The sequence below is a fragment of the Rhineura floridana genome, chromosome 3 (assembly GCF_030035675.1).
Source record: "Rhineura floridana isolate rRhiFlo1 chromosome 3, rRhiFlo1.hap2, whole genome shotgun sequence".
Taxonomy (NCBI): domain Eukaryota; kingdom Metazoa; phylum Chordata; class Lepidosauria; order Squamata; family Rhineuridae; genus Rhineura; species Rhineura floridana.
In genome coordinates this window covers 122,888,427-122,908,417 of record NC_084482.1, presented here as the reverse complement: position 1 = coordinate 122,908,417, position 19,991 = coordinate 122,888,427, and the positions used below count along the sequence as shown (strand labels likewise).

At 43.8% G+C, this 19,991-nt stretch overlaps 1 protein-coding gene across 1 annotated transcript in view; it reads right to left on the bottom strand.

Moving 5' to 3' along the window:
• Positions 1 to 125: 125 nt before the first annotated feature.
• F12 (coagulation factor XII) overlaps positions 126 to 19,991 on the bottom strand; it is a 35,343-nt gene continuing 15,477 nt past the window's right edge. The window contains exons 11-14 of the mRNA XM_061617639.1: positions 8,854 to 8,990; positions 8,110 to 8,253; positions 7,518 to 7,666; positions 126 to 6,182 (exon numbers count right to left, since the gene is read on the bottom strand). Coding sequence (XP_061473623.1) covers positions 6,027 to 6,182; positions 7,518 to 7,666; positions 8,110 to 8,253; positions 8,854 to 8,990 — 586 coding nt within the window. The 3' untranslated portion in view covers positions 126 to 6,026. The remainder of the gene's footprint in view (positions 6,183 to 7,517; positions 7,667 to 8,109; positions 8,254 to 8,853; positions 8,991 to 19,991) is intronic.

Here is a 19,991-nt window from a genome sequence, read left to right as displayed (position 1 = left end):
CAGTATTTTGCAGGGGGATTCAAGCATATACCAGAACTTTAGATTTGCACATTTAAAGTGAATTAAAAGGCTCTGTAGCTCCTAGCACAACAAATCCACTTTTTTAAAAAAATAGGCTTTTGAGGTTTGGAAAGTGATAGAGAAATGTATTGAAAAGTATGGGATGAATGAATGATTAAAGGGAACATGTATAAACACTGCACGAGCAAATCATGATGAATACGGGATGAATGTTCATTGTCATATAACCACCCTGTAAACAAATCAGAACAAATGCTCAAAAAAGACTGGACATTATCTAACCACTGTACGTACTTTGTGCAAGCAAATCAGGATTAATGCTAAGTAAACAGGTTGCCTGAAGTTGCCCTGAAACCAAAACATTTCTATATCCTTTTCCAGGAACACGAATGGGTTGGCAATAAGAAAAGCTGTGTTCTCAAACTCAGGCTCAGCTGATACAGAGCCTGTTTGTTCAGTGTCTGGGAGACAGTGATACACATAACGGGAAGCCCTTGTTGTTGTTGTTGTTATGTGTCTTCAAGTCAATTATGACTTATGGTGACCCTATGAATCGGTGACCTCCAATAGCATCTGTCATGAACCACCCTGTTCAGATCTTGTAAATTCAGGTCTGGGGCTTCCTTTATGGAATTGATCCATCTCTTGTGTGGTCTTACTCTTTTTTCTACTCCCTTCTGTTTTTCCCAGCATTAATGTAATTTAAGATATGCAGACGATACCATACTATTAGCAGAAACCAGGAATGATGAGAAAAGAATGCTGATGAAAGTTAAAGAGGAAAGCACAAAAGCCGGATTACAGCTGAACGTTAAAAAGACTAAAGTAATGACAACAGAAGATTTATGTAACTTTAAAGTTGACGATGAGGACATTGAACTTGTCAAGGATTATCAATACCTCGGCACAGTCATCAATCAAAATGGAGACAATAGTCAAGAAATCAGAAGAAGGGTAGGACTGGGGAGGGCAGCTGTGAGAGAACTAGAAAAAGTCCTCAAATGCAAAGATGTATCACTGAACACCTAAGTCAGGATCATTCAGACCATGGTATTCCCAATTTCTAGGTATGGATGTGAAAGTTGGACAGTGAAAAAAGCGGATAAGAGAAAAATCAACTCATTTGAAATGTGGTGTTGGAGGAGAGCTCTGCGCATACCATGGACTGCGAAAAAGACCAATGATTGGGTGTTAGAACAAATTAAACCAGAACTGTCACTAGAAGCTAAAATGATAAAACTGAGGTTATCATACTTTGGACACATAATGAGAAGACCCGATTCTCTAGAAAAGACAATAATGCTGGGAAAAACAGAAGGGAGTAGAAAAAGAGGAAGGCCAAACAAGAGATGGATTGATTCCATAAAGGAAGCCACAGACCTGAACTTACAATATCTGAACAGGGTGGTTCATGACAGATGCTCTTGGAGGTCACTGATTCATAGGGTTGCCATAAGTGGGAAGACTTACACCAGGAGCTTCCATCTGAAGTTACACCTTTCAGACTATACAGACGAGAAGCCCTATCACTGAAACTCAGTTGCCTCTACCTTATTGTTTAGTTTTTACTGTTTAGCCCTTTGATGTTGTGATGTTTTATATGTTTTTGCTTTGTACGTCGCTCAGAGTACCTGGGTAACCAGCCAGATGGGTTGTCTAATAAATCAAATAAATAAATAAATAAGTCATAATCGACTTGAAGGCATATAACAACAAACAACAAAATGTATTTTCTAGTGAATCATGTCTTCTCATTATGTATTCAAAGTATGATAACCTCAGTTTCATCATTTTAGCTTCTAATGATAGTTCTGGTTTAATTTGTTCTAACACCCAATTATTGGTCTTTTTCGCGGTCCATGGTATCCACAAAGCTCTCCTCCAACACATTTCAAATGAGTTGATTTTTCTCTTATCCACTTTTTTCACTGTCCAACTTTCATATCCATACATAGAGATTGGGAATACCATGCTCTGAATGATCCTGACTTTAGTGTTCAGTGATACATCTTTGCATTTGAGCATCTTTTCTAGTTCTCTCATAGCTGCCCTCCCCGGTCCTAGCCTTCTTCTAATTTCTTGACTATTGTCTCCATTTTGGTTAATGACTGTGCCAAGGTATTGATAACCCTTGACAAGTTCAATGTCCTCGTTGTCAACTTTAAAGTTACATAAATCTTCAGCTGTCATTACGTTCATCTTCTTGACTTTCAGCTGTAGTTCTGCTTTTGTGCTTTCCTCTTTAACTTTCATCAACATTAGTTTCAAATCATTACTGGTTACTGCTAGTAGTATGATATCATCTGCATATCTTAAATTATTGCTATTTCTCCCTCCAGTTTTCACACCTCCTTCATCTTGGTCCATTTCCATATATGTTCTGCATATAGATGACAAATAAGGTGATAAAATGCACCCCTGTCTCACACCCTTTCTGATGGGGAACCAATCAGTTTCTCCATATTCTGTCCTTACAGTAGCCTCTTGTTCAGAATATATGTTGCACATTAGGGCAATCAGATGTTGTGGCACCCCCATTTCTTTTAAAGCATTCCATAGTTTTTCATGATCTACACAATCAAAGGCTTTGCTGTAAGCACAGGGTGATTTTCTTCTGAAATTCCTTGGTCCATTCCATTATCCAATGTATGTTTGAGATATGATCTCTGGTACCTTTTCCTTTTCTAAATCCAGCTTGGACATCTGGCATTTCATGCTCTATATATGGTAAGAGACCTGGGTTCAAGACATTTTCTAGAAAATATTCCCTAATTTAGCAAAGAGCTACTTTCATGGGATGGCCCCATGTGAATTTCTCCATGTTATAGATCTGATTTGTTGACAAGACCAGCATAGCTTGTGCTGGCATAGAATGGCACCACCACAGCTTTTTAGAAATTTATGGTACCCTGCATCATGTGCCTTGACACAATCTGAAGACTTTGCACCACAAATGCTATGATTCACAGGCTGGTTTTCTGTTAAAAATGGTCAGGGACTGACAAATATAATCATAGAATCATAGTAGAGTTGGAAGGGGCCTATAAGGCCATCAAATCCAACCCTCTGCTCAATGCAGGAATCCAAATCAAAGCATTCCCAATAGATCGCTGTTCAGCTGCCTCTTGAATGCCTCCAGTGTTGGAGAGCCCACTACCTCTCTAGGTAATTGGTTCCATTGTCGTATGGCTCTAACAGTTAGGAAGTTTTTTCTGATGTTCAGTCGAAATCTGGCTTCCTGCAACTTGAGCCCATTATTCCATGTCCTGCACTCTGGGATGATTGAGAAGAGATCCCGGCCCTCCTCTGTGTGACAACCTTTCATGTACTTGAAGAGTGCTATCATATTTCCCCTTAAGTCTTCTCTTCTCCAGGCTAAACATGCCCGGTTCTTTCAGTCTCTCCTCATAGGACTTTGTTTCCAGTTCCCTGATCATCCTTGTTGTCCTCCTCTGAACCTGTTCCAGTTTGTCTGCATCCTTCTTGAAGTGCGGAGACCAGAACTGGACGCAGTACTCAAGATGAGGCCAAACCAGTGCTGAATAGAGGGGAACTAATACTTCACGCCATTTGGAAACTATACTTCTGTTAATGCAGCCTAATATAGCATTTGCCTTTTTTGCAGCCACATCACACTGTTGGCTGATATTCAGCTTCTGATCAACGACAATTCCAAGATCCTTCTCACATGTCGTACTGCTGAGCCAAGTATCCCCCATCTTATAACTGTGCATTTGGTTTCTTTTTCCTAAGTGTTGAACTTTGCATTTATCCTGTTGAATTTCATTCTGTTGTTTTCAGCCCAATGCTCCAGCCTATCAAGGTCTCTTTGAATTTTCTTTCTGTCTTCCACAATATTAGCTGTGCCCCCCAATCATCTGCAAATTTGATAAGCATGCTCTGTACCTCCTCATCCAAGTCATTAATAAAAATGTTGAAGAGCACTGGGCCCAAGACTGAGCCCTGTGGTACCCCACTCGTTACTTCCACCCAGTTTGAGAAGGAACCATTGATAAGCACTTTGAATACGATTCTGGAGCCAACTGTGGATCCACCTGATAGCTGTTCCATCCAGCCCACATTTAGCTAGCTTGCTAATCAGAATATCATGGGGCACTTTTCAAAAGCTTTGCTGAAGTCGAGATATATTACGTCCACAGCATTCCCGCAGTCTACAAGGGAGGCTACCCGATCAAAAAACGAGGTAAGATTAGTTTGGCAGGATTTGTTCTTCATAAATCCATGTTGGCTCCTAGTAATCACTGCATTGTTTTCAAGGTGCTTACAGATTGACTGCTTTATAATCTGCTCCAGAGTTTTTCCAGGGATTGATGTTAGGCTGACTGGTCTGTAGTTTCTTAGTTCTTCCTTTTTGCCCTTTTTGAAGATAGGGACATCATTAGCTCTTCTCCAGTCATCTGGCACTTCACCAGTCCTCCATGATTTTGCAAAGATAATAGACAGTGGTTCTAAGAGTTCTTCAGCCAGTTCCTTCAATATTTTAGGATGCAGTTTATTGGGCCTGCAGATTTGAACTCGTTCAAAGTGATTAGGTATTCCTTGACCATTTGTCTATCAATCTCAAGCTCCAATCCTGCCCCTTCTACTTCATGTTTCCCAGGAGGGTCATAGACCCTTTTTTGGGAGAAGACTGAGTCAAAGTAGGAACTGAGCACTTCTGCCTTTTCTTTGTCATCTGTTATCATCTTGCCATCCTCATTGATTAGCTGTGCCACCATTTATACAAATAGACAAAGAGATATTCAGAGCTGGTTACCAGAGCTGTTGTCTTCTTGCAAGCTTGAGCCATCATGAAGATTATGCACATATGTGTCTTGCATATACATCTGGAGGTCTACATGTCCTACACTCCTGCTTTAAGCAGAAAAAGAGCCCTGAGACACATGCTGTGGCATGTTCTGTACAGTGCCATGGTTTTCTGCCAGGGCATGAACATGGGTAACATTTTAGAATTGCATCTTTTCTTCTCAGTTCATTGAGAATGGCACCATACTGTACACCTTCTGAAAATCCTTCTGCATCATGCACCTGCAGTTGCAGGTTTCTTGTTTCAGCTTGGCTCTATGTCTCAGCTTCCATGACACTTGAATCCTGGTAGGCTGGGCATACCCCTATTCATCATCCCATGACTCTCTGTACTCTCTTATCCAGCATATGTCATAAATTGGAGATAACAATTATGTTCAATGAGTTTCTAGTCTCAGCCAATGCAAATTTGCCCTCCACGCTCTTGAGTCTCTTACTGGAGATAGTGTGGACCAGGGCTGCCCTCTAGTGTTCAGAGTCTGCAGAGATTAATCTATCTATTTTCCCCCTCCCTCAACAATTTTTTTAAATTTGCTCTTCTTATGGGCACATGCATAAGATATAAACATGCTCAAATTAGGCCTGCAATCTTGGCACTCCATTCCTAGAAGCTCTTCTGCTGAGAGCTAATTTTGAGTGGTCATGGCCACCACAGGACAACAGCTTCCACAGCTCTGTGCATTCAAAAACACACCTATCTAGTCTCTTCATTCCTCTCAAGAATGACACAGTCTGGACCTGAAGAACATGGGGTGCATGGCAAAAAATGTGCTAACGTTCTGTGAGGAGGATGAAAGTATGGAGGAGAAATTTGAGGGGAGAGGGCAAGACACAGCTGGCTTTCCAGTGCATGAGAACAGTCAGCGTGCATGATCCTAGTGGGGATGAGAGGCAATCCCATGTCATGCTGGAATCCCTGGCAACATTTCATCAGAAAAGATAGTGCCGACATGGGACAATGGACCTTGTCTATTTTGCTTGACGTTTGGTTGATTTTATGGTAAATTACACAAACAACTTTGATTTTTTTAAAAAACCTCTGTATACTCACTGTCCAGTCTAGTGGAATTGCACAGACATACACAGAGCAGATCAATAACAGCTATAAAGAAAGAAACTGAACCCAAAAGAGACAGCTGCATGGGTTTGGGCTTTGTGGAATCGCCCTCTCAGGCTTGCTAATGCATGTTGCTTTGGATCCAATTGAGATAGTTAGAGACACTGGTATAGACGCCAGGCTTGTTCACCAGGGCGCAGCCTGTGCCCCAGCTGATGATGCCACGCAGGGTGGCCACTCCCTGCTCCTCACACACCAGGGGCCCACCAGAATCTCCCTGCAACACAGAAAAGTGGGGGGGGGAAATATATCAGCCAAGGCCAGAATCAAACCTGACTCTCTCCCATTTCAAGTTTTTAGCCTTTACGTTTGTTCCTAGTGTAATGAGCGACTATTTGCCTTCTGATCTGATCAAGCTGTGGGGCTACAGCAGCCTTCCCCAACCTGGTGCCCTACAGAGGTTTTGGATTACAACTCCCATCAGCCCCAGCAAGCACTGCCATCTTTACCCATCTGGGATGAAGGCATTTTTTGATCCATTGAAAGACTAGGGCTAGTTATCAGTACCACATTTACCTTTCTTGTACTGGCTTCTTATCAACTTGTCAAGGGGAGCTTATCAGTTCAGGAAAAAGTCTGTTTATTAACCACTGCTGTGAGTGGAGATTAATTTATGGCCAATTAAAATTTGGGGAGAAAGCAAAACATACATGCAGAGCCTAATCATACTGTAAAGGAATGGTGGGCAGAAAGTAATTTGGGATCTACTGGTAGATCTCTGGATTATTTGTAAAAGATTAGCTTTTGACTTCCAATTGTTTGACAATAGTAACAACAAAAGTAAGTTTTTCCTTTCTTTCCTAAATAGGCTGTTAGAATACCTGATAAGTAATTACTCAGACACTGATTTGGACTTGTATACCAGTATATGGCTCATGGGGTACAGTAGGTAATTAACTCTGCCCCCTCATCCCAGAGTCAATATTTTACATGTGGCTCAAGTGGGTTGGACTTCAGGGCTCTAGTTTAAAGGGAAAAAATGAAAATCCGACAAGTTTAAAGTCTGTCCAGTGATCCATGTCCATGCAAGGGAAATAAATTTGTGTGAGAGGGGCAGGTAAGAGGAAAACAATGTATATGCAATGTGTGCTAGACTCATGAGAGCCTGCTAATGCCAAGATCCTTTCAAGTCTTTGCAAAGGCAATTTTGCACTTCTCTTTGATTTGTGGGTTTGGTCGCAGTCACTATTGAGCTATTGGTATACAGCACACAGGCACTTTAACATGTGTACAGAAGGATAATCTGGTTGGAACTGGGAGGAACAGAACAGAAGAGCAGGACTGGAGAGAGGTCAAGGTGCAATGTAGCATGTCAGCTCAGGTACACCCCAGAATAAAGGATCCAACTTTTAACTAAGAAAATGGAAGCTTTACTGGGCTTCAAAGTGCAATGTGCATTTTTGGATAAAGGGTATAACATTTGGTGCGTGTCCAGGGGGCTCTGAATGTGTACTTAACATGGCAAACATGAATGTCTGTCTCCACCAAAATGATGTTCTGTCCTGTGAGCCAGAGTTCTCCCTATACTGCCAATATTTCAAAAAAGACTCACCTGACAAGCATCAGCTCTTCCATCCAGGTATCCAGCACACAGCATGTCTTGTGTAATGCGGGTCCCATGTACCTCTGGGGAACAACACTGCTCATAAGGAATGATAGGCATATCTGCCTCCTGCAGATACAGAGAAAGTTTGTCGGCTCCTGCAGGGAATGAACAGAACACCAGTGAACAAATACATTCGAGCACACATCAGTCCTCATTCCATTTGGCCTTGTGGCCATAGAGAAAACTCCAGACATTGTAACTCCATGAGTCTGCTGCCAGCTTGAACCAATTTCTCTTATACAGAAGAGCTTAGTGCTGTGGACTGCCTGTGTTGATCAGTGAAATCGCCTCTATTCTATATATTAAGATGGGAAAGGCAGTAAGGAATTGCAGGCAGCATCTGGTACCTTGTTTTGCCTCCTCCAAAATGAGCAGGTATTTCAGAAACGGCTGATAAGAAAGGGACAGGGAAGAACACGAGGCAGCATTGTGCCTTTCCTCTCTGTTGGAAATGGTGGCCAGCAGGCTTGTATCTTTATGGGAAGCGTAGCAAGGCCTGCCCAGTCTTTATGTCTGCATCTGCCCACTTCCTTCTCACCTTCATACATATGTCCCCATCCTGCAATCTGGCACATCTTGCTCGTGTCAAATGCCTCCATGGAACTGGGCAGGCACACTGGCCAGATGGAGTGTGAAAACACAGCACAGTGTCCTGGTGCCTTCTCCTTCAATCTTACCAGAGCTGGGGAAAGTACAAGAAAGCAGGTTAGTAGTAAATCAGGGCTCAGGGATGCAGATTGCAGGGGCCAGGTAGGCAGAGAGGATGAAATTATTATTTTTCTTGATGAAAATCTGGACTGGAGTTGGGGAGACAGACAAATGAAACTCCCCACCAACAAGGCATGTGAGCAGACATCTATCTTCCCTGAATTCAGCACAATCTTTTCTATTCCCTCTAAGGGCAGCATTGCAGGAACAGGCAATCTGTGCCCTTCCAGATATTGTGGAGCCCTAACTCCCATCATCTGCAGCTAGTACGGCCGATGGTCAGAGATAATGGGAGATTGAGTCCAGCAACAACTGGAGGGCCACCACAGGTTCCTCATCCCTGGATTAAAGCCTTGCAGTTCTGTGCCCTGAGATACATGAGAATCTTGAAAGATTAACCATGGGCCTTTCTGGGTGGATGTGGGTATAGCTGGGCGCTATCTAAAATTTTTTCATGAGAAGCAATTTGGGCAGATAGGATTGGACAGGATGTTATGTGGCTTTCAAGGGGTCCGGCAAGGTTGGCTGCAGCATGGTGGTGAGGGGTGCAGGACACAAGGGAAGAGGCTCTCACCAATGTCATGGCGCTTGGTGATCGCAGAATAATTCTCATGCAGTAAATAGTCCTGTACTTGGAACTTCATGGAGCCATCAGTACTTTTGTTGTAGAGGGTCTGGCCTAGCACCACTGAAATCTTGGAAACATCTGGTCTACAATAGAAAATCAGTGGTCAGCAGAGCTCCTCATGGATCCGAGCTGGATCCTCTAGAGTAGGTGTAGCCAACCTGATGTTCTCCAGATGTTGTTGGACTCTTAACTCCCATCAGCCTCAGCCAGCAATTCCTAGGGATGATGGGAGCTGTAATCAAACAACATCTGGAGGGCCGCAGGTTTCCCAACCCTGCTTAAGGGTAGCCAATCTTATGCACACTTACTTGGGAATATGTCCAACCTGACAAGAAACACATATCAGGAAACTGGCATAGGACTGGGCCACATAACAGGGGATGAAGCAGGGAAAATAAATAGTTTCAACTAGCAGCCTTGAAAGCAACCATCAAGAAATGAACATGTCTGTTATCTTAATCAAGCTGATAAGGACTTCTATTATCACCCAAAACTCTGGCCTATTGTATTATCCTAACATTCACTATCAAACCCAAAATGCTCCCATCAGCCTCAGCCAGCATGGCCAATGGTTAGGGATGATGGGAGTAGTTCAGCAACATTCAGAGGACACCATGTTGGATAACGCAATACTAAAGTCAAGGCAAGCTTAGTTGAACTTAGGGTCTATTGAAATCAATGGAACAAGTTAGTCATGATGACACAAGTCCCATTGGTTTCATTGTGAACTAAGTTTAAGTAACTTAGTCTGGATCCAGCTCAGAGTCAGGGTTTCTTTTCATTCTCTTGATTTCAAGTCCTCAGGAGGTGAGTGTGATGTTCCTATATTAATGTATATATGGTAAGTGTTGGTTGTTTAGAAGATACATGGTAAGTGGAGTGAAAGAGGGGGAGTGAATGGGCAGTAGAATGCGAGATGATTGGCTGAGTGTTTAAAATGGCTGAATGTATAAAAGGAAGAGTGAGAGTGGAATCTTTGGGGGGAGAAGAGAACTGAGTGGGTTGCTTGGTGGGGTTTAGAGAGTTGTTTGCCAGGAGGGAGGTGGAGTTCGGATTAGTACTGAGTAAAACCATATGCTTATGTGCCTTAAGAAGAAATCTTGTTAATCTTGTTAGCTTTGTTATCTGTAATAAATACTTAATTTGGTTTACCAAAGGCCTGATCCTTGGCTGGGGTTTCACAGACCAGAAGGGAGGGTAAGGTAATGACCAAGGCTGAAGGGGAACTGTAACAAATGGTGGCAGCGGTGAAGAGAATAACAATACCAGTATTCAGAGTCTCTGGGAATACTAGTATTGGGACGTTACTGGTGGTTGCCTAGCAGGGGGATCTGTTGAGATCTGTGCTAGAGCAGGGAGAGAAACCATAAGAGAGAGCGGTCCGGACTGGTGGAGTCCCTGGTGGTGCCTAGTGACAGGCAGTAACCACGAGCAGGTAGGAACCTGACAGGGAGAGCCAGGGAAGGAAGCCTCACATGTGGTGGCAGTAGCGGTAGCGGTGGGATACGAACAACAGAGAATCCAGATACGAACAAAGGAGACTACGTCACAGGTGTTGGCTGTAGCCGTGGTACGCATACTGGAGAATCCCTAATAGTTGTGTGGCAAACGGAAATAACAAAACAAGATTTCTTGTGAGAGTGACTGGCAAAGAGTGTGTGGCAAAGAGTGAGTGAACTCAAACACCATGGCTGAATACATAAAAATGAAAAGAGAGGAGCTGGTGGAGAAGTGCATAACATTCAATTTACCTCATGAGGGTAAAGGGGTAGATGAATTGAGGGTAGTACTTATAGGATTTGCAACTGCCCAGCAAAAACAACCTGTCAGGGAAGAAATCCCAGAAGGATACTTAAGCAATCCCGCTTATATAGAGTATTTGAGAGAAAAGTTGAGGATGGAAACAGAGAAAATGAGGATGGAAGCTGATGGGAAGGAAAAACAGAGAGAGTTGGAAGCTGAGAGATTGAGGAGGGAGGCTGAGGAAAAAGACAAGCAGAGGGTCTTTGAAACAGCAGAAAAAGAAAAACAGAGGGAGTTGGAAATTGAGAGAATGAGATTGGGATTTGAGGAGAGGGAGAAGCAACGAGCAGTGGATGCCGAATTACAAGTAGAAAAGTTAAAATTTGAAAGAGAGAAGTTTCATTCTGATGAAACAAGAAAGGACAGAGATGGAGCAAAAATAAAAATTACTCCAAAGGACTTTGCTGTCTATGAGCCTGGTCAAGATCCTCAAATTTACCTCAGCACCTTTGAAAAAGCAGCTCAGTTGTGGGGGCTACCTGAAGATAAATACATGCAGTATTTATCAAACCTGATTAAAGGGGAATTGGCTGAGGTATACCAATATTTCCCCTCAGACAGGCCCATCACCTATGCTGAATTCAAAGAAGCAGTGTTTAAAAGATTCAGACTGGGGCCTGATTATTTTAGAAAGCTTTTCAGAAACTGCCAGATACAGACAGGGAGGTCTTTCGTGGAGCTGGGGGCAAAACTGATGGACATATTTGGGAAATGGCTGACAAGTGCAAAAGCTCAGTCTGTGGAGGAGGTGAAAAACCTCATGATATTGGATCAATTATACCATCAGTTACCACCAGAAATAAGGCTCCTGGTCAAAGACCGTTCCCCTACATTGGTGCAGGAGGCCGCAGAGATGGCGGATCACTTCGCCTCCAACAGAACTGGCTGGGTGGGGAAAACATCAAGAGATTTTAAACCCAGACCATATAACGCTGGCAGAGGGGATGTGGTATCACAGCGAGTGAGTCCTCCAGTAAAATCTGAAGGGCACAGGACACCCCAGAGTGGATCTGTGTACCCTAAAAGTGAGGAGAAATTATGCTACAAATGTGGTAGACCGGGGCACCTATGTTTTCAATGTGAGGTTGCCAACCCCAGTAGTAATCCTGCTCAGACAAGGGCAGTGAAAACAGAGCCCAAGGCTTTAGAAACAGCGAAAAAGGTTCAGTTTTGCCAGATAAACTGGACAGAAGTAACAGACCTTGATTCAAGTCTGAGAGAGGAAGTGAGTGTACAAGGGGCAAATTATTGGGCATTGCTTGATACTGGTGCCGCTCAGACATTACTGAGGCCAGATTTAATAAAATCTGAGGAAATATTACCTCAGGAAACTGTGACTATCCAAGGAGTGAGGGGTCAACCAGAAAGTTTGCCTGTGGCCCTGGTGGAAATGACTTGGAGAGGCCGAGACGGCCGATATAAAGTAGGCATTAATGCCCAGCAACAAGAACCAGTAATACTGGGAAGGGATGTAATGGGCGCCCAAGGAAAGATCTATGTAGTGACCAGACAGCAAATTGGCAGAGAAAAAGAAGCCATATTAAGGGGGGGCTGAAACAACAGGGTGGAATCTGTTAACCAGCCTCAGGTCACCATAGCAACCACTAGCAGGCCTGCTGAAGAAGACAAACTGTATCAAGTGGTCTCTGATAATGATGAGGCAGATCAATTCAGGGAAGAGCTACAAAAAGATATAAGTTTGAAGCAGATAAAGGAACAAGCTCTGACCCAACAGATTCCTTTCACTGACAAACTGAGGAATCAAGTTGTGTGTGAGAATGGGATTTTATATAGACTGTGGATGCCTGCTGAGAGAAAGGATGAATGTGAACCAGTGAAGCAATTAATAGTACCTAGCAAATACAGAACCAGATTGCTAGAAGTAGCCCACGATGTCCCATGTGCAGGACATCTGGGAATAAAAAAGACCAAGAGGAGATTGGCTGCACACTATTATTGGCCAAACATCTCCAAAGATGTAAAACAACATTGTCTATCTTGTGGAATATGCCAAAAGGTGGGAAAAAGTGGAGTAAAGACTAAGGCACCCTTAAAGCCCCTTCCTATAATTGGACAACCCTTTTATAGAGTGGGAATAGATTTGGTGGGCCCTTTTTCCAAACCCACAAGGCATGGCAAGAAATATCTAGTGGTGGTGGTGGATTTTGCCACCAGGTACCCAGACGCAGAAGCACTAAGATCCGTGGAAGCCCCTGTAGTGGCAGAGGCTTTATTAAAAATCTTTATGAGGCTGGGTTTCCCTCATGAAGTGCTGACAGATCAAGGCAATGTATTCATGGGAGACGTGATGCAATGTATGTGGAAATGTTGTGGTCTAAAACATCTAAAGACCACTACTTACCATCCCGCCACTAATGGGTTAACAGAGAGATTCAACGGCGTTTTGAAGGGCATGATCAGAAGCTATGTTCAAGATCACCCACAAGACTGGGATGAACGGTTGGGATGCTTCTTATTTGCATACAGAGAAGTCCCTCAGGAGTCAACAGGCTTCTCATCCTTTGAACTCATGTTCACTAGAAAAGTGAGGGGACCTTTGGAACTATTAAAAAATTCATGGGAAGGAACCCTGGGAGAGTACAAAACATCTGTAGTAGATTTTGTATTGGAATTCCGCAATAAATTAACATCAATGATGGAGGTGGTGGAAAAGAATTTGAGTCAAGCACAGGAGAAGCAACGTTACTGGTATGACAGAACAGCCAGGGAACGTGTGTATGATGTGGGAGATATGGTTATGGCGTTCATACCCAGGAAACATGACAAATTACAGGCTAACTGGGAAGGACCATATACCATCAGAGAAAGGCTTGACACAGTGACGTATGTAATCACCACAGACCAATTAAACAAAAGCAAAGTGGTTCATGTAAATATGTTAAAGCCTTACCATACCAGGGATGTACAGGTGTTGCAAGTTACCTTATTCCCTGAGGGAAGTGGGCCTGAACTTCCAGATTTGGTACAGGAAAGCAAAGACAAAGGAGGGGTAGATCAAGTGGAATGGTCAGAGGAGGTGAAGGAGGAAGTAAAAGAGGAGATTCTGAGAGTTTTGAAAACCTATAGGAATCTCTTTAGCAACATACCTGGCCGAACCAGTATAGTTATACATTCCATTGATACTGGAGATCATGTCCCAATCAGATCTGTTCCGTACCGTGTGAATGGGAAAGTTTTGAATGAGATCAAAAAGGAGGTGGAAGATATGCTGGAATTAGGAGTGATCAGGGAATCCATCAGTCCCTGGGCCTCAAGTATTGTCCTGGTTCCGAAAAAAGATGGAACGACAAGGTTTTGCATTGATTATCGGCTAATCAATAAAATTACTGTCCCAGATGCGTATCCTATGCCTAGGGTAGACGCAATGTTAGAGTTATTGGGGGCAGCAACCATTATCTCTACACTAGATCTCTGTAAAGGATTTTGGCAAATGGAACTAGACGAGCAATCCAGAGCCAAAACTGCCTTCAGTACACCAGATGGGTTATATGAGTTTGTGACCTTACCCATGGGACTAAGGAACTCACCAAGTTCATTTCAGAGGCTAATCAATACTGTGTTGCGAGGCATGTCAGATTTTGCAGTGGCCTATATCGATGACGTGGCCATTTTTAGCAAGTCGGTGCCTGAGCATGTCCAACACCTGACAACAGTATTGGAGGCCTTAAGAAAAGCAGGCCTCACAATAAAAGCTAAGAAATGCCAGTTTGGACTAAAGGAAGTAATCTATTTAGGACATAAGGTGGGGAGTGGGAAAATCACCCCCTTATGGAGCAAGGTGGAGGCAATACAAGCGTGGCCGATCCCCTTAACCAAAAAACAAGTAAGGGCATTTCTGGGTGTGGCTGGATTTTATAGGAAGTTTGTGAGAAATTTTGGGGAAATAGCAACCCCCTTGCATGAATTAACAAAGAAGAAGTGTTCTGAGCGTGTGGTATGGACGGATGAATGTCAGAAGGCTTTTGATCTACTGAAGCAAGCCTTGAGGTGTGTGGAGGAGGCCTTCAGGGACGTTATAGCTGTGTCCCACTCCAACGATGATAGCTCTCCTGCTATCATGGAGAACAATGGTCTCGGGGAAGGAGAGCATCCAGCTGAGGAAGAGGGAAACGATCCCTTAGAAGGGACCCATTCCTTGGGGGATGAGCAGCTATCCTCTCGTGCCGAGGATATATCTCCAGGGGGTGGAGGGTTCCTTGTAGTGGGTGATTCGATCATTAGGAACATAGACAGTGGGGTGTGTGATGGGCGTGTAGACCGCAAGGTTTTTTGCCTGCCTGGTGCGAAGGTTGCGGATATCGCCCGTCGTTTAGATAGTTTGGTAGACAGTGCTGGGAAGGAGTCAGTGGTCGTGGTGCACGTTGGCACCAACGACATGGGGAAATGCAGCCGTGAGGTCCTGGAAGCAAAATTTAGGTTGCTAGGTAGGATGCTGAAAGCCAGGACCTCCAAGGTGGCTTTCTCTGAAATGCTACCGGTTCCACGCGCAGGACCAGCCAGACAGGCCCAGCTTCGCAGTCTCAATGCGTGGATGAGACGATGGTGTCGGGTGGAAGGGTTTGGATTTGTTAGGCACTGGGGAACATTTTGGGACAAGCCGGGCCTGTACAAAAGGGACGGGCTCCACTTGAACCAGAATGGAACCAGACTGCTGGCACTTAAAATTAAAAAGGTAGCAGAGCAGCTTTTAAACTGACTGGGGGGAAACCCGACAGGAGCTGAGAAAGGTCTGGTTCGGAATAAACCTCCCCCCTGGGATAAAAACCAAAGAAATGATGAAATTTTAAAAGGGGTAGGCCTAGAAGTAGGCATTGTGAGAGCAGAGGCACAGGATACAAATTCAGAAGAGCAAAATTACCACAGGCCTAACCACAAGTGCCAAAGACACTTGAAGAGAGACACTGCTTACAAGTGCCTGTACGCTAATGCTAGGAGCCTCCGAACCAAGATGGGAGAACTGGAGTGCTTGGTCTTAGAGAAGAGCATTGATATAGTGAGCATAACCGAGACCTGGTGGAATGGAGAAAAACAGTGGGATACGGTTATCCCTGGATATAAACTATATCGGAAGGACAGGGAAGGGCATATTGGTGGCGGAGTCGCTCTATACGTGAAAGAAGGCATTGAATCCAGCAAGCTCGAAACCCCAAAAGAGGCAGACTCCTCCACAGAATCGTTGTGGGTGGTGATACCGTGCCCCAGGAGGGACTTAATACTGGGAACGATCTATCGTCCCCCTGATCAAAATGCTCAGGGAGACCTTGAGATGAGATATGAAATTGAGGAAGCATCCAAACTAGGAAATGTGGTAGTAATGGGTGACTTCAACTACCCGCATATGTGTTCCAGTCATGACAAAGAAGCAAAGTTTCTAGATATTCTAAATGACTATTCCCTAGATCAGTTGGTCATGGAACCGACCAGAGGGACGGCAACCCTGGACTTAATCCTCAGTGGGGACCGGGACCTGGTGCGAGATGTAAGTGTTGTTGAACCAATTGGGAGCAGTGACCACAGTGCTATTAAATTAAACATACATGTAACTGGCCAATTGCCACGAAAATCCAACACGGTCACATTTGACTTCAAAAGAGGAAACTTCACAAAAATGAGGGGATTGGTAAAAAGAAAGCTGAAAAACAAAGTCCAGAGGGTCACATCACTCGAAAATGCTTGGAAGTTGTTTAAAAACACTATATTAGAAGCTCAACTGGAGTGCATACCGCAGATCAGAAAAGGTAACGCCAGGGCCAAGAAGATGCCAGCATGGTTAACGAGCAAAGTCAAGGAAGCTCTTAGAGGCAAAAAGTCTTCCTTCAAAAAATGGAAGTCTTGTCCGAATGAAGAAAATAAAAAAGAACATAAACTCTGGCAAAAGAAATGCAAGAAGACAATAAGGGATGCTAAAAAAGAATTTGAGGAGCACATTGCTAAGAACATAAAAACCAACAACAAAAAATTCTATAAATACATTCAAAGCAGGAGACCATCTAGGGAGACGATTGGACCCTTGGATGATATGGGAGTCAAAGGTGTACTAAAGAACGATAAGGAGATTGCAGAGAAGCTAAATGAATTCTTTGCATCTGTCTGCACAGTGGAAGATATAGGGCAGATCCCTGAACCTGAACTAACATTTGCAGGAAGGGATTCTGAGGAACTAAGACAAATAGTGGTAACGAGAGAGGAAGTTCTAAGCTTAATGGACAATATAAAAACTGACAAATCACCGGGACCGGATGGCATCCACCCGAGAGTTCTCAAAGAACTCAAATGTGAAATTGCTGATCTGCTAACTAAAATATGTAACTTGTCCCTTGGGTCCTCCTCCGTGCCTGAGGACTGGAAAGTGGCAAATGTAACGCCAATCTTCAAAAAGGGATCCAGAGGGGATCCTGGAAATTACAGGCCAGTTAGCTTAACTTCTGTCCCTGGAAAACTGGTAGAAAGTATTATTAAAGCTAGATTAACTAAGCACATAGAAGAACAAGCCTTGCTGAAGCAGAGCCAGCATGGCTTCTGCAAGGGAAAGTCCTGTCTCAGTAACCTATTAGAATTCTTTGAGAGTGTCAACAAGCATATAGATAGAGGTGATCCAGTGGACATAGTGTACTTAGACTTTCAAAAAGCGTTTGACAAGGTACCTCACCAAAGGCTTCTGAGGAAGCTTAGCAGTCATGGAATAAGAGGAGAGGTCCTCTTGTGGATAAGGAATTGGTTAAGAAGCAGAAAGCAGAGAGTAGGAATAAATGGACAGTTCTCCCAATGGAGGGCTGTAGAAAGTGGAGTCCCTCAAGGATCGGTATTGGGACCTGTACTTTTCAACTTGTTCATTAATGACCTAGAATTAGGAGTGAGCAGTGAAGTGGCCAAGTTTGCTGACGACACTAAATTGTTCAGAGTTGTTAAAACAAAAAGAGATTGCGAAGAGCTCCAAAAAGACCTCTCCAAATTGAGGGAATGGGCGGGAAAATGGCAAATGCAATTCAATATAAACAAGTGTAAAATTATGCATATTGGAGCAAAAAATCTTAATTTCACATATACGCTCATGGGGTCTGAACTGGCGGTGACCGACCAGGAGAGAGACCTCGGGGTTGTGGTGGACAGCACGATGAAAATGTCGACCCAGTGTGCAGCAGCTGTGAAAAAGGCAAATTCCATGCTAGGGATAATTAGGAAAGGTATTGAAAATAAAACAGCCGATATAATGCCGTTGTATAAATCTATGGTGCGACCGCATTTGGAATACTGTGTACAGTTCTGGTAGCCTCATCTCAGAAAGGATATTATAGAGTTGGAAAAGGTTCAGAAGAGGGCAACCAGAATGATCAAGGGGATGGAGCGACTCCCTTACGAGGAAAGGTTGCAGCATTTGGGGCTTTTTAGTTTAGAGAAAAGGCAGGTCAGAGGAGACATGATAGAAGTGTATAAAATTATGCATGGCATTGAGAAAGTGGATAGAGAAAAGTTCTTCTCCCTCTCTCATAATACTAGAACTCGTGGACATTCAAAGAAGCTGAATGTTGGAAGATTCAGGACAGACAAAAGGAAGTACTTCTTTACTCAGCGCATAGTTAAACTATGGAATTTGCTCCCACAAGATGCAGTAATGGCCACCAGCTTGGATGGCTTTAAAAGAAGATTAGACAAATTCATGGAGGACAGGGCTATCAATGGCTACTAGCCATGATGGCTGTGCTCTGCCACCCTAGTCAGAGGCAGCATGCTTCTGAAAACCAGTTGCCGGAAGCCTCAGGAGGGGACAGTGTTCTTGCACTCGGGTCCTGCTTGCGGGCTTCCCCCAGGCACCTGGTAGGCCACTGTGAGAACAGGATGCTGGACTAGATGGGCCACTGGCCTGATCCAGCAGGCTCTTCTTATGTTCTTATGTTGTGCCTCTTGACGTGTGTGCGTTGTTGCGTGAAACAGCATACATTACGTTGGAGTTAAGTTGAGCAAGAAACTTCTTCAGAGCATTAGAGCATGTTAAGAGTCTTTATTAAGACATTATGGCCAAAGGCTTAAGAGTAAATACATGTAGAGTTTCTTCACCCCCCTTCCTCTGCTACCAACTCTTAAGCCTTTGGCCATAATGTCTTAATAAAGACTCTTAACATGCTCTAATGCTCTGAAGAAGTTTCTTGCTCAACTTAACTCCAACGTAATGTATGCTGTTTCATGCAACAATGCACACACATCAACAGTGCCAAGGACCCATATTAATAGCACCAGACTATGAGAAACCATTCATCGTGGCTACGGATGCGTCGGACCTCGCGCTGGGAGTCGTCTTGCTACAGGAGAGAGAAGGCACCAGACATTCAGTGGCGTACCTGAGTCGCAAGCTGACGCCGAGGGAGAAAAACTATTCGTCGGTCCAGAAGGAGTGCCTAGCGGTCGTGTGGGGACTGAACAAGTTGCGCCCATACGTGTGGGGACGAAGATTCACAGTGACTACGGATCATTGGGCCTTGTTATGGTTGCAGACTATGAAAAACCATAACACTATGCTGCAGAGGTGGTCCTGGGCCCTACAGGACTATCAAGTGGACTTCCAGTTCATCAAAGGCAAGGACAATGTACTGGCCGATGGACTTTCCAGGCAAGTGGCTGGGACTGCAGTGACGTGACCAGACAGAGGAACAAAGAAAGACATTTTCCCCATAGAGACTTTTATTTGTTAACGTGACGTATAAATCCTGGAACAGGAATAATTGCTGTTGTTTAAGGGGGGGGGAAATGTGATGTTCCTATATTAATGTATATATGGTAAGTGTTGGTTGTTTAGAAGATACATGGTAAGTGGAGTGAAAGAGGGGGAGTGAATGGGCAGTAGAATGCGAGATGTTTAAGGCTGAGTGTTTAAAATGGCTGAATGTATAAAAGGAAGAGTGAGAGTGGAATCTTTGGGGGGAGAAGAGAACTGAGTGGGTTGCTTGGTGGGGTTTAGAGAGTTGTTTGCCAGGAGGGAGGTGGAGTTCGGATTAGTATTGAGTAAAACCATATGCTTATGTGCCTTAAGAAGAAATCTTGTTAATCTTGTTAGCTTTGTTATCTTTAATAAATACTTAATTTGGTTTACCAAAGGCCTGATCCTTGGCTGGGGTTTCACAGACCAGAAGGGAGGGTAAGGTAATGACCAAGGCTGAAGGGAAACTGTAACAAATGGTGGCAGCGGTGAAGAGAATAACAATACCAGTATTCAGAGTCTCTGGGAATACTAGTATTGGGACGTTATTGGTGGTTGCCTAGCAGGG